Source organism: Halichoerus grypus, chromosome 6 (assembly GCF_964656455.1).
Source record: "Halichoerus grypus chromosome 6, mHalGry1.hap1.1, whole genome shotgun sequence".
Lineage (NCBI taxonomy): Eukaryota > Metazoa > Chordata > Mammalia > Carnivora > Phocidae > Halichoerus > Halichoerus grypus.
Genome location: NC_135717.1, coordinates 154,371,450 through 154,384,903, shown reverse-complemented (window position 1 = coordinate 154,384,903; position 13,454 = coordinate 154,371,450). Strand labels below are relative to the sequence as shown.

The following is a 13,454-nucleotide window of genomic DNA, read 5'->3' as shown; positions in this document are numbered from 1 at the left end:
TGGCAAGGATTGCAATAAAGATGTAGTAGACCCAAACCCAGACCTGCCCTTCTCAGAGCTATTATTTAATGTGAAGACACATTCATCAAATATTCTTATGAAATAATGTGTCATTACCAAGCAATGAGCACTGTGAAGGAGAGTTCACTGAGGCAACAACTGATCTAGTTTGAGATGGCTAAAGGGTCATTTTAGCCTGAAAAAAATGGATTTTCAGAATGAATATTCACTACTTATTATTTTTGAAGAGCTATCTTGTGGAAGAGGAATTGCACTTGTAGTGGAGGGCCCAAGGCATAGAATTAGGAGCCCTTCACTGCAAGGAGACTATATATGAAGGAACTGTTTGAAAGTCAGAGCCATGCAAAGAGGGTTCTTCTGAGTGCATAACTGGCGACACTTACACACACAGCATCTACACATTAACTCATTCATTCCTCAAGACAACTTCATGAGGATTATCATCCCTGGAAGAGCACCCCCTCCCCACCCCGACATACCCACATCCTTGCCTGCCTGCCTTTCCAGGAGAATGCACTGATTTACAAACTTCCATACCGAGTTAAATAAGGGTAACTACTTTTGAGGCAATGATTATAAATATATGACCCCTAGTATAATGTGGCATGTAAAGAATGCCTATAGGTGGAATATTGTTCATGTCATAACAACAGTAACAAAAAAAGTTAAGAGGGAGACAAGCACTATGGCTGACCTGCTTGGCTTCAATGCAGGTTCCGCCATTTACAATCTCTGTGACCTTAGGTAGGGCACATAACCTCTCCTAAGCCTCAGTTTATCTGTAAAATGGCAGTAATGATGATACTTATCTCATAGGGTTTGTGCTTGGCACATAGTAAGTATTCAAACATTAGGCATTAATGTTAGATATTTTATTATGGCTTACTGGTATATGGGGGATATGGTTTCCCCCATATCAAAACAAAGTCCAGAATACATTAAGGTGATCCTGATGGGATTTCATTAAAGCAAAATTTTTTTTAATTATAAAAAAAAAATCACTCCTTCTGTAAGATGACCTATGACTGATTACATTAACACCACTTGGATCTTTTCTACAGTCGGAAATATATTCATTGAATTGTAATTACAACTTATTTTCAATAGTGATGTATGAACCTAGTTCCAACTGCTTATCCTTCTTATCAAAAAGAGAACTTTGTTTTTTCCTAGGTACCTGACACCTAATTTTGCATAAAAAATGTTCAGTAAATGTTGTAACTGTTTAAGTCCATAAAATAGCTATCACTTATTGAGGTCTATTCTGCACCAGGCATTGGCCTGGACAGTTTACATAGGTCATTTCATTTAATTTTATCCTCACAACAACCCTAAAGAGAACAAGACAAATAGCATTTCTTGGTCTTAATTTCAGGATACCATTCAGAAAGGTTAACTGGAAAAGTACGCTTTTGTGGTAACTCAATGAACTATGTATATGTATATAGTTCATTGTTTTATATATATATATATATATATATATATATAACTGTGGTTTGTGCACTTTTCTGCACATTATACTTTAGTAAAAAGGCTACTGGGGGGTCTGTTAATTCAAGAGGCCTTGTACACATTAACTGTGAAGTGCTCAAATGTAAGTGGAGTGACAAGGCTTTGCTGAGGTGCTTGTTTTAGACCAAGATCTGGGTAGATTTTAATTCTTCCAAAATGCTGACAAGCAATTTTCTCCCATTTTAACACAAATGGGATCTGTTGTTGAGATTTCACCTGAATATTCAAAAGCCATAATATGGGTGAAGGTGAATTATTATTTTAATTTAACTCTTAGGGAGATCTTATAATATTTAGGCAGTTTATTACCCAAAAATAATGTAGGTCTTTTTTTACTTTCTGTGATTTATAGTTACAAGAATGTTTTCCTTTTTTGACAGGTTACGTGAAGAGAAAATGAAAGAAAAACAAAAACACCAGGAGGAAAGGCTAAGGGCTGCTCTGGAAAGAGCAGTAGCACAACCAAAGAAAAAGGTTTGTGTTTTGTTACCAATTGGTCCAGCTACATCAATATGTGAGTGCTTCTGTGGTGTAACAACAAAATACCTAATTCATATAATTTATCCAGCTTTGATTGGTCTCTCTGATTCCCTGTTAACTTTGAGGATAATTCAAATTTCTAGGTCTATAGTTCTCCGTTAGACGCACTTTTTAGTGAAAGAAGCCTTTCCCCTCTCCTCTTTTTCTTTAGCTCCAGGTTCATGAAACCAGGTAGTTTTTTCTTTAATTTTTTGAATACATAATAACAAGCATACGGCTCAAAGTACAAAAGATACAAGAGTATTTAGTGAAAATTAAGTCATCCTTAGTTCCCTTCCCTGGATGCAATCTCTTCAAGTTTCATCTGCATCCTTCTGGAAATAGTCTATGTATTTATGTATATCTTCTTCTTACAAATAATAGCCATGAGCCTTGCTATTTTCAGTCAACAATGGAGACAGCAAATCCAGAGAACTGCATATAATTGGAAGGGTCTTCTAATCCTCACCTTATAAAAAATAATGAGATTAATAGTTGATGTTAAAATGATTCACCCAGAGTCACTTCAGATTTAGCAGCAGGTCCAGGACCAGAAGTCAAGGTTCTTTATATTGCAAGATTACCCATCCAATAATAAATATGGGATTGGGCAGTCACTGAGTACGTGGTCCATGACTTCCCACTGTGTATGGAGGGCCTTGTGTTTCTGTATGCCACTCTCCTTCCTCTGAGTTAAGGTCTGAAATATACTTGGGGAAGCTAATTTCATGGTTATCTGCAAAGCTACTATGGACATTGATTCTTACCACAGTAATAGCTAACCTACAGTGAATGCTTGTGTGCCTCACAACCAGCCTTTTGACGTAAGTACTTGAAAAAGTTTCTGAAATACAGTAACTGTTAATATGTATGTCAAAAAATGTTGATTATCTTAATTTCATTTAAATACGCATTTCACCTTAAAAAGGGTCTGACTTCTCTAGTTCAGCTCTTCCTACGAAGACCGGACTTGTCCTCTTTCTCCCAAAGGCGAATTAACCATTCATCACCCTTCCGCGTATACATACTACTATTCACTAAGCTCACCAAGTTGAAATGATTATTTTTAATAGATCCATCTTTCCTTCTAGACCATGAGTAAGTTTTTATGACTTTGTGTCCCCAGTGCCTGGCACACGTGGATACTCAATAAATGCTTACTGAATTAGCAGACTAAAAATTAGAGTGAAAACTAAAATGGGAAGAAAAATGAAAAAAAAAAAAATAATGCCCATTTGATCAGTTGACAATGTACAAAGACCTCTGACAGAAGTTCTTACCTAGTCAAGGCACTTCCTCACTGGCAATTTTTTCAGACAGTATTAGTAACAAAGGTTACCAAAAGATCATTGACAGAGAAAAAAAAATTTGACATTAAGAAAGGAATTTGGCGATTCCAGTCCCTAAGAACATTTTTGTTGATAAAATGATGGGGAGGACTGCCACTGTTAATTCCCATGGGCCAGGAATGTCAAATTCTGCAATGCAGGGGACAGTCTCACATAGTAATAGTGCCTCTTTTGAGACACAGTGGAGATATTCCATCAAATCTCATTTTCAACAGAGTAACTTTCTCATCCATTTCATTTACACAAATTCAGAGATAGAAGCAAAACCAAATAAATACATAAAGGAAGGGGAAAAAAGACTAAAAGAGAAAAATAATGAGTAGTATAATATACTTGAGTATATGCCCCAGAGAATGAATAGGTACAAATCAAGGGCTTTCCCTAAGCCTCTCCTGGTGGGAACACATCTAAGAGCCAACAGGATTACTAGTGTTTAAGAAGATGTACATGGTTTCCTCAAGTTTTTATCTAATAGAATTTTTAAATGCCAGTCAATTGGTGTTTAGCAGAGGAAATTGATCTCTTCTAACCAATGGAGGAGAACCTTGCTACGGCCCTGAGAAATGAAATGCTGGCCTCAAACATGGTGCTTTTCTAGGACGACTGTATCTGAAACATAGGCTTTTAGAGGACTACCTAAATATCCCGGCTTTCCCATAAAACCTAACCACTCGGTCTCCTGCATTCTATGGTGCTCTCTTTGTTACTTAATTCTGCCTAGCATGTTGGACACCCATTAGGTTATCAATCCCTTTGTAACTGTGATTATTTACTATTTTGAGTCATGTTATTCCTTGGAAAAATCAAGTTAATATTATTTTACTTATGTTTCAACAGAACATAGTTATGCTAAAAAATATTAAGTATTTTTCTTTTGTTTCAGCTGGGAAGACGACTTGTCTATCGCTCAAAACCGCCATCTGGTAACAAACATGAACTACTTTTAGTCAAGGATACAAGAACAAAATCACTAGAGGATGAATATTTTTTCACTTGAATAGAAGCAGTAAGACATTTATTACCAGAATTTTTTAGGCATATTTTGTAGATTCTGGTTTCCATTAATGGCAGTATTCTGCCCCATATGCTGGTCTAAGCAATTTGAGGAAGACAGCACTTATTCTAGTGGTTATAGGATTGGGAATGGGAGTTATTTTCTTTTGTTGAAGCCTTTTATTATCATATACTAAGTAAAATTCCATACAGCTAAACATTTTTGAGTTGTCCCAGTTGGGGATACACATCCAAAGTTTACTTTACTGGTGTAACTATGTGGTGAATGACCATTAAAGTGCAATAATGGCATTCTCTGACAACATGGGACTTTAAATGACCTAATTTGTTTTCAACCAGTTCACAGTTCATAGTATATATTTTATCACTGTGGAGTATACATTTTAACAATGTATAACTCTAAATGGTTTTGAGGAGTTTAAAACATAAATGAAAACCACTAGTACTATCCTCAGAATTTAACTGTGAGACTGGTTTTTAATTCACATTAAGGAGTTCTGTTCAGAACACTTAATTCTCTTAAGTGAACAAACCAAATGCTTTTAGCCTAAATATCAGTTCACAATTTCTGTTGTGCTCTATATCCACAATCATTTTAATTTTCAGGTGATGTTTCAATTTTAGCTGTAACATGTACATTACTTAGCTTACACTGACATAGAATTAACATGTAATTTGTTAGCTACTAAGTAAAATAAAACAGTATATATTAATTCTAAGAAAATATTTAACTTAATACATGTCAAAAGTTGTTCAAAAATAACTTAAAAAAAAGTTGTTTTTAAAAGGTCTCAGTTAATATAGAATTACAAGAAAAGGGCTGAAATTCACCTTCATAAATGTTTATGAAGCATATAATTTTCCCCTGTAGAAAAAAAGATTACTGAGCTTACAAAAGAAAACCAACTTGAATGAAGCTGAATGGCTCTTAAAGTATTAATTCCGAATAATCTTTCAATTGTTTCAACATTTGAGCTCTACATTTAAATATCTGAATAGGAATAGTTCATGAGTCAAGTTGAAAAAAAAAAATGTTTATTGTCTAGAAATATATATAAAAAAAATTCCCCACAAAAGATGCTATTCTCTCATTTCCCCATCTTCTTCTTCTTCTTCAACACCCCTGATATAAAGGACATTATTACACCTGTAAATAGAAAAACAATCCATTTTGTTGTTCCAACCGGAAACCACATTAAAATCTGAATTACTATTGCTAGATATTTTTGATTATAAAAATACTGAATGCTAAATTTACAATGTATCATTTCTTTCTTTTTTAAAAAATGTTTTCACCATTGATTTGTTAAAAAGCACATGGCACTTATTCACCCAGTGGATGTTATAAAATAGTATCTTTATGATCTTCCACAAGGAATGACTCAAATTTGAAAGTGTGACTCTAGTTCAAGAAAATGAATATAACAAAAATCCCTAACAGCAGCCAGATCCAACTGAAATTCAAAACCAAGCTCTTGCAACTAAAACCACTGAAAAAGGTTACAGCTACAAGCTAGAAAGTCTACTATCATCACTAGAAAAATCTTAAGGATGAATAACTCCAAAAAATTTCCATCTTCTTGGATAAGTTTAAGGATTTCAAAATTCTTTAAGTTTAATTGTAGAATATGTTAATAGTGATTTAAAGTGATTCTGAAATTGAGGCATTTGTCTATTTAAACAGGTATTTCTAATGCTCTCCAGTCATTCCTTATATATACTACTGCTGTTTTGTTACCTTATTAAAACTTCACCCAAATGTCCAGACAATGCTCCATCTATGTATTCTTCTGTGTTTGCAAGCTTTAAATCAAAAGAAAATATATTAGTATAGTATCACAGGAAGAAAATAGTGTAACACTACCTAAAATATTAGGTAATATTGGTGAGAGAACTTATTAACTGAGACCTTTCTATACCAACAATTACCTATAATAGATTAGCTTTCTTTTACTACTATAGTACTTTTGGGTTTCATATAAACATTCTGTAAAGTTAACATTGATGGATGTAGAATATGTAATAAAGCTTGTTTCAACATAATTTTTTAAATCTCTTAGTTATGTAACATTTCTTTCTATTAGACATTAAAACAATATGTTGAGGAAAACAGTCTCTAATTTATGAATAAGTTGTGATTTTAAAGGTTTCCAAAACTTCAGTTATAAAAAAGTTACAAAATTCAGAGTACAAAATCTATGGCTAAATTACCAAATACTTTTATATTAGAACACCCAAACCAAAGAACTGAATAGTAATTTTTTTAATTATGTGCTAACAAAGAGAGCAAAATAAGTTCTTAAGAGAAAGTTAAACAATTCAGAGTGACCTTTATAGTTATTTCAGGAAACTCTAATTTTACATCAAAATGTTTAGGTTTCCTTCCACATACAGGTAATAAACTTTGTTACTTTTAGAAATCACAATCACTTAAAAGGCTCTCTATGACTACCAGTCCAACCTTTTCATCATTCTTCCCCTACATCATTCTGCTTTGGCCCTTTTTTTTTAATTTGTATTTATTTATTTAAGAGAGACAGAGATAGCAACAGGGCACAAAGTTGGGAGGAGAGGGAGAAGCCGCTCCCCGCTGAGCAGGGAGCCCAGGGCGCAGGGCTCAATCCCAGATACCTGGGATTACGACCTGAACCTGATCTGAAAGCAGACACTTAACCAACTGAGCCACGCAGGTGCCTCTGCTTTGGCCTTCTTGCCATGCCTTCAACATACCAAGCAAGTTTCGGCCACAAGGCCTACGTACTTCTGTTCCCTCAAACTGAGATGCTCTTCCTTCTTTGATACTCTCTTCAGTTGCTCACTCAATCCTTTCTCTGCTTAAATTTACTTCCTCAGAGAACCTTTCACTGGCTATCCTATCTAACACTGCATACTGTTGTCACTACCCCATTTCTGCTTTCTTTTTCTCCATAGTGTCTATCATTACCTGATATCACATTATATTACCATCTCCTACTACAACACAAACTCCTTGAAAGTAGTGACTTAGTTTTATTCATTGGTGTATACACAGAGCCAGGCACATAATGGGCTCTTAATAAACAGTTGCTGAATAAATAAATTAAAAAAGATCATTAATGTGGCTACTCAGATACATTTCACAACTCTGGCAGGCTCACCAGGAACTACATTACTTCTAAAACCAAATATTCCGTGGGTATTCTTTATTTCTTTCTTTTATTGCAATATAATTCCCATAGCATAAAATTCACTTTTACAGTGTACAAGTCAGTGGTTTTTAATATATTCATAAAGTTGTATAATCACCACCACTATCAAAGTCTGGAACATTTTCAGCAGAATAGTATACTCTTCAGATTTTTCTATGGCCTTGGTAAATGATTCCTGCTTGAGGAATTTTCCAGGCCAAAACCATGCTCTATAAGAACTTTGGGGACCTAAGCATCATCTGTTTAAGTGGTAACCTCTTAAATTAAGGAAAATCTCAGCTTTTTGCCTACAAGTGCCCCTGTTAGTACTCTTCCTACAAGTACTACCAGTATGGAATACTTGGGAGTCATACTTGGACTGACCACCCATCTAAGTAACCTTTAAAATCCATCGGCCATTAATCAGTCACATAAATACCTATGCTTCAGGAAAATATAACTTCAGACTCTTTCGTCAAAAACCTGGCTGGAAACTACTACAATTAAGCAACAAAGAAATAAAACACCCCAGTTTTAAAAGGAGCAAAGGACATGAACAGGCATTTCTCCAAAAAAGATATATAAATGGCCAATAAGCACATAAAGATTGCAATATCACTAATCACTGGGGAAATGCGAATCAAAACCATGAGGTATTTTACACTCATGAGGATGGCTATTATCAAAGAAACTGAAAATAACAAGTATTGGTGAGGATGTGAAGAAACAGGAACCTTTACGCTTTGCTGGTGGAAAGTAAAATGATACAGCTGCTATAGAAAACAGTATGGCAGTTCCTCAAAAAATTCCAGCAATTCCACTTCTGGATATATATCCAAAAGAAGTGAAAGGAGAACCTCTAACAGATATTTGTACACCGATGGTCACTGCGTTATTCACAACAGCCGGAAGGCGGAAAACAATTCAAATGTACACCAACAGAAGAATGGATTAAAATGTGGTATATACATACAATGGAATATTATTTCAGTCATTAAAAGGAATGAAATTCTGATACATGCTACAACATGGATGAACCTTAAAAAACATTATGCTAAATGAAATGAGCCAGACGCAAAAGGACAAATACTATAGGATTCCATTTACATGAGCTAGAACAGAGACAGAAAGAATAACATTTACCAAGGGCCGAGGGAAAGGGGAGTTATTTTTTAATGGGTATAGTTTCAGTTGGGGACGATATAAGAGTTTCAGAAATCGGTAATGGTGATAGATGCACAATACTATGAATGCACCTAATGCCACTGAGTTCTACACTTGAAAATGGTCAAAGTGGTAAATTTTATGTTAGCTATATTTTACCACAATTACAAAAAGAAAACAAGGGGTGCCTGGGTGGCTCAGTTAGTTAAGCATCTGACTCTTGATTTCAGCTCAGGTCATGATCTCAGGGTCATGAGATGGAGCTGCGCATTGGGCTCCAAGCTCAGCGGGGAGTCTGCTTAAGATTCTCTCTCCCATCCACCGCCCACCCCTCCGGCACTCTCTCTCTAAAATAAATAAATCTTTAAAAACAAAAACCCCTGGTCCTAAACATTTACAGAAGCTAGCATAACAGACATTCAGTCACAGTTCATCAATTCCTTTGGTTTGGCCTGTCTTCTCCCTCAAGAAATGTTTTTATTGAATTACTTTGATTTTATGCCTTTAGCATTCATTAAAAGACTGAAGAAATTCACTTGAAAATTTCTTTCAGAAAAAAAAAGTAAAATTTCTTTCAGAGCTAAATGTTGGGAGAGTTTTGCCTTTTCTACAAAACAAAACAAAACAAAACAAAAACCTCATTTGTGTTTTCCTCATGCCACTGTGACTCAAATATCGGAGTTCTTTTTATTTTAACCACTAGAAGTCAATTCTGTGGCTGAATTTTGGTTTTACAGGTCTCATACACAGTTTATCACAGTTATAATATCCTCCCTGACCTTGACTTTGTTTCTGAATTTTGTTTTATGTTTGTCAATTTGGTTGATTTCATTCTTATAAATCACAGTAAACCTTTGAGGAGTTAAGGTAGAGCAAAATAAATACAATTTAATGATTCTTATCTCTTTAGCTTACCTGCATGTTCATATAACCATCTACAGATACCAGGTACCCTTTGTACTCCATTCCCCACTTAAGTTTCACCATTACTGGCTTTCCTGTTAATCCATTCAGGAAAGGTTTGGGATTGAGAGGCAAACTCTGCACAAAGAACAAAAACAGGACTCAATTATTTTTCCTTAGCTCAGTTTCCATTACCTACTCCCCTCTACCAAATCACCAATATTTTATGGTATCCAAATAAAGCAAGTTCTTGACTCACTCTCACTTTACTACATAATTTTCACTTCTATTTGTTGAAAAGCATAAGAGAAATTTAAATACCCAGTTAGGCAATTTCATTCAGTATTCACTTACACAATGAATACCTACTATACATTACTCATTGTACCAGGCTACAAAGAAACAAGGTAAAAGCAGTGAAAAAAAATAAATGCAGATTACACTCCTTGTCCTCAAGCTCACAGTAAGAGGAAGAGAGGCAAAACACATACCAATAGACATTATACTGTAAGAGGAGATATGCTATGTATAAGGGTACCAAATCAATCCAGAGTCAAAAGGAAAGGTTGCCCAAAATAAGTAATGCCTCCATTTTAAAGGATGAAAGGTATTTCCAGAAGGAAAAGGGGTTGTTCTAAGTAGAAGAGGCTACCTATGTAAAAGGAGGGAAGAGTACAACAACAAAGCGATCTCAGGGACACACAAACAATTCAGATGTCAGAGTCCAATACAAGGATACAGAGGGAAGGAAGGGGCAGATGGCATTTGACAGTCTTTCACTTGAATTCCAGGAGCTAGGTCTTGTGGGTCTTATTTGATTTAGCAAAGCTGCCTATACATATGGGCAATCACTTAATGTTTGTTTATTCAGCAAACCAGTAGTAGTATCCCCCAGTGAATTCAGACTTCCTTCCCTCATCTGCTCACCCATCAGTCCAAAGAAAGAAAATAACCAAGAAACTTGACTACTAAAGCTCTCTAAGATAATTAGCATATTCAGAGTGATGTCAAAGAACAGAGGAGCTACTGCAATAAACTCCTAATGGGTCTCCAGTTCTTACTCTTTTCTCCAACTTACCACAGGGCAAGTATTTTTATCATGGGATATCTCTGCTTAAAATGGCTTGCAACTGCACTTTAAGTAAAATCCAGACCTCCTAACATGACCTAAGAGATCTTCCCGACCCTATCTCATAACCACTGTTCTTGCAAGCTGTGTGGCTTTCTGTCAATTCCTCCAACTGGTCAAGCTTTCTTTCAGGCCTTGAGGCCTATGCTCATGTTCCCTGTGCTTTGTACACCCTTCCTCTTGCTCCTTAAGGGGCTGGCTTTCATATTTCATATCATTTAGGTTTCTGGTTAAATCCTCCTACCAGGGATGCCATCCCTGACCACTCTTCTAATGTACCACCGCGTATCCTCACAGCATCCTGTCTGTTCTCTTCTTAGCACTGCACGTTGTTTGCAATTACATGCTGATGTTATTTAATATAATCTCTCATACCCGACTGAGTAAATCTCGAGCAGGGTCCGCGTTAGTACTTTTCACCTTATATTCTGGCGCCTAGAACAGCATCTGGTAGGTAGCATGAGCTCAAAAAACATTTGGTCAACGAACAAATGAATGCTCCAATGCCTGGGCTCTGTATTCTAGAGGGCTGCGGGGCTAAGAATCGCAACATGATGAAAGAAAACCGATTCTGGGCGTGATAAGTGAGACATAAAAACCGCTTCATCTTTACCCCGACCCTGTGGTCCCAGCCAGCAAGGATAACTCAGGCTCACAATCAAACGAAGAGGGGAAGGGGTCCGGAAACTGCTGGCGAGGGAAAGGCATCGGAAGGAGAGCACGCGCCTCAGATCCCCAAAGCAGGGAGAAAGGGGCTGGCGACCGGGTGCGCGGCTCCTCGCGGATGAATGGGAAACGCGCGAATCAACCAACAGGCCCGGCGAGGCTGGTCACCGCTCTCCCTCGCTCTCCCTTCCTCCTCCTTACCATGGTGACTACAAGCAAATGATGCAGGAAACTCGCCGCCGACCCAGGTGTAGTCCGTCCCTCGTGACTGGCGTAGCTCCCGCCGGGCGCGAATCGCGGAGCTTCCAGAGAAATGGCCGCCAAACAGCAGCTTGACCTTTCACCTCCGACTACAGCTCTCTCAGCTTCTCTGATTGGGCACAGAGAGACGCGTCCTGATTGGAGGAGGTGGCTGGGTAGTGTCTCCTGGCAACCAGTGGTTGCGCGAGCGATCGAGCCTTCCGCGCGGCGCACAGGCCTGTGGGAAACTTCAGTAGTAGCGCTGGCGGGAGAGGGTCCCGGAGAGGCTGCAAGGGCAGGGAGGCGGGTCCGGGTTTCTCGTCTGCTCACCTGCCTCGAGGGTTCGGCTGTGTATCCTATAGAGCGGACATGATTTCTCGCCAGCATGGCTAATGGGGGTGTCTTGCCATTTTACACCTGTGAGGACGGATTCTTGGCTCTTGAGTCTCTTGCTCACTTTCCCACAGATTCTGTGATTTGGGGGCTTCTATACCACAGTCCCCTTCTCTATTCTGTAACGCTTATTTCGGCCCACTTTAAAGGAAGTGGGAAAAGCAGGACTAGACTAAGAGACGTGAAACTCACCAAAGAAAGTCAAGTACAGAATATAGTTAGATGAGGTCAAATTGATTCTAGAATATGGTGTGGTGGTCTCCCTGTTTCTCTGTTGCTTTTGCTTTGCCACCAGAGACCCGGCGCAGTCTTTAATCTTTCTGATGTAACGGTATTGATCAGAATCGCACTGATTTCCGCGTCTGGGGGGGCAGACTTTCAGCTCTCTCGGATCTGAAATGCTAAATGCAGTTCTTGGAGAATAAGCACTTTGAGAAGTGCTGGATTTTGTTTTTGTTTCCGTTTCGTTTTTGCGGCCCTAAAGAAATGGATTTGGAATTGAAGTTTGAATGTTGCATATGGAGTAGTAGGTTAGTGGGTAGTGGCTAAGACTTTGGAGGCACCTTGAGTTCAGAACCTCTGTCCATCACTTAGGGATGGTGCTGGGTAGTTCCTTAACCCCGTAAGGCCTTTGTCTCCTCCTAAAGACCTTTGTTTGCTCAGCTATAAATGGCCTAACATAATAAAATTTTTAAAAAAAGGATAAAAATTAAACAAACAAACAGTACTATCCTTAGGGTTTGCGAGGACTAAATAATGTGAAAGAGGTTGGGATTTAAGGGTTCAGTGAATGTTTACTGTTATTTTAATGTCCGTGAAAATGGTGGAGAATACTGACAAAATACAGTAATTTTTGGTGTAGTTTATGCCGAACAGTTGGAATTATTTACCCCGAGGTTCAATGGGTTTTCCCTTAGTTTGACCATCATTTAATGAACATTGAGACTTTGTATAGACTCTGAGTTCCTACTATGTGCCAGGCTCCTTCACAATTGCTATAATGGAAATCTTACTGTACAGCCGGTGATTTGGGTGTTATGCTCCCATTTTAGAGATGAGGAAAATGGCTCAGCAGGTAACTTGATCAGGGCTACCCACCTGGCTTTCACTCTGAAAACTCTTTGCTTTTTGTACTTCATAAAGTTACCTTTCAAAAGCTCAATATATGCTTTAAAAGTCTGATTTTTAAAAAAATTGTTTTCTCAATGAAGTGAAAAAAAGTATTACCATAATCTTTGTAAACATAGCTGTGTTCAAAGTTTTTTTTGTTTGTTTGTTTTAAGTAGGCTCCATGCCCAATTTAGGGCTTGAACTCACAACCCTGAGATCATGACCTGAGCCAAGATCAAGAGTCAGATGCTTACTTAACTGCCTGAG

General features: G+C 37.5%; 2 protein-coding genes across 6 annotated transcripts in view; one reads left to right on the top strand and one right to left on the bottom strand.

The window, feature by feature from the left end:
- The window catches only part of CCDC38 (coiled-coil domain containing 38), a 38,395-nt gene extending 33,062 nt beyond the window's left edge, over window positions 1-5,333 (top strand). Inside the window, exons 15-16 of the mRNA XM_036085852.2 lie at window positions 1,914-2,007; window positions 4,285-5,333. Of these exons, the coding sequence (XP_035941745.1) occupies window positions 1,914-2,007; window positions 4,285-4,398 (208 nt within the window). The 3' untranslated portion in view covers window positions 4,399-5,333. The remainder of the gene's footprint in view (window positions 1-1,913; window positions 2,008-4,284) is intronic.
- SNRPF (small nuclear ribonucleoprotein polypeptide F) overlaps window positions 1-12,532 on the bottom strand; it is a 35,130-nt gene extending 22,598 nt beyond the window's left edge. The window contains exons 1-4 of one of the 5 annotated variants that reach the window (XM_078076433.1): window positions 11,646-12,529; window positions 9,662-9,787; window positions 6,154-6,218; window positions 2,214-2,521 (exon numbers count right to left, since the gene is read on the bottom strand). In XM_078076433.1, coding sequence (XP_077932559.1) covers window positions 2,518-2,521; window positions 6,154-6,218; window positions 9,662-9,787; window positions 11,646-12,071 — 621 coding nt within the window. In that variant the 5' untranslated portion in view covers window positions 12,072-12,529 and the 3' untranslated portion in view covers window positions 2,214-2,517. Of the gene's footprint in view, window positions 1-2,213; window positions 2,522-5,433; window positions 5,563-6,153; window positions 6,219-9,661; window positions 9,788-11,645 lie in introns of those variants that run through there. The other 4 variants (XM_036085850.2, XM_078076432.1, XM_078076434.1 and 1 more) reach the window with 4 other exon arrangements.
- Between the last annotated feature and the right edge of the window lie 922 nt (window positions 12,533-13,454).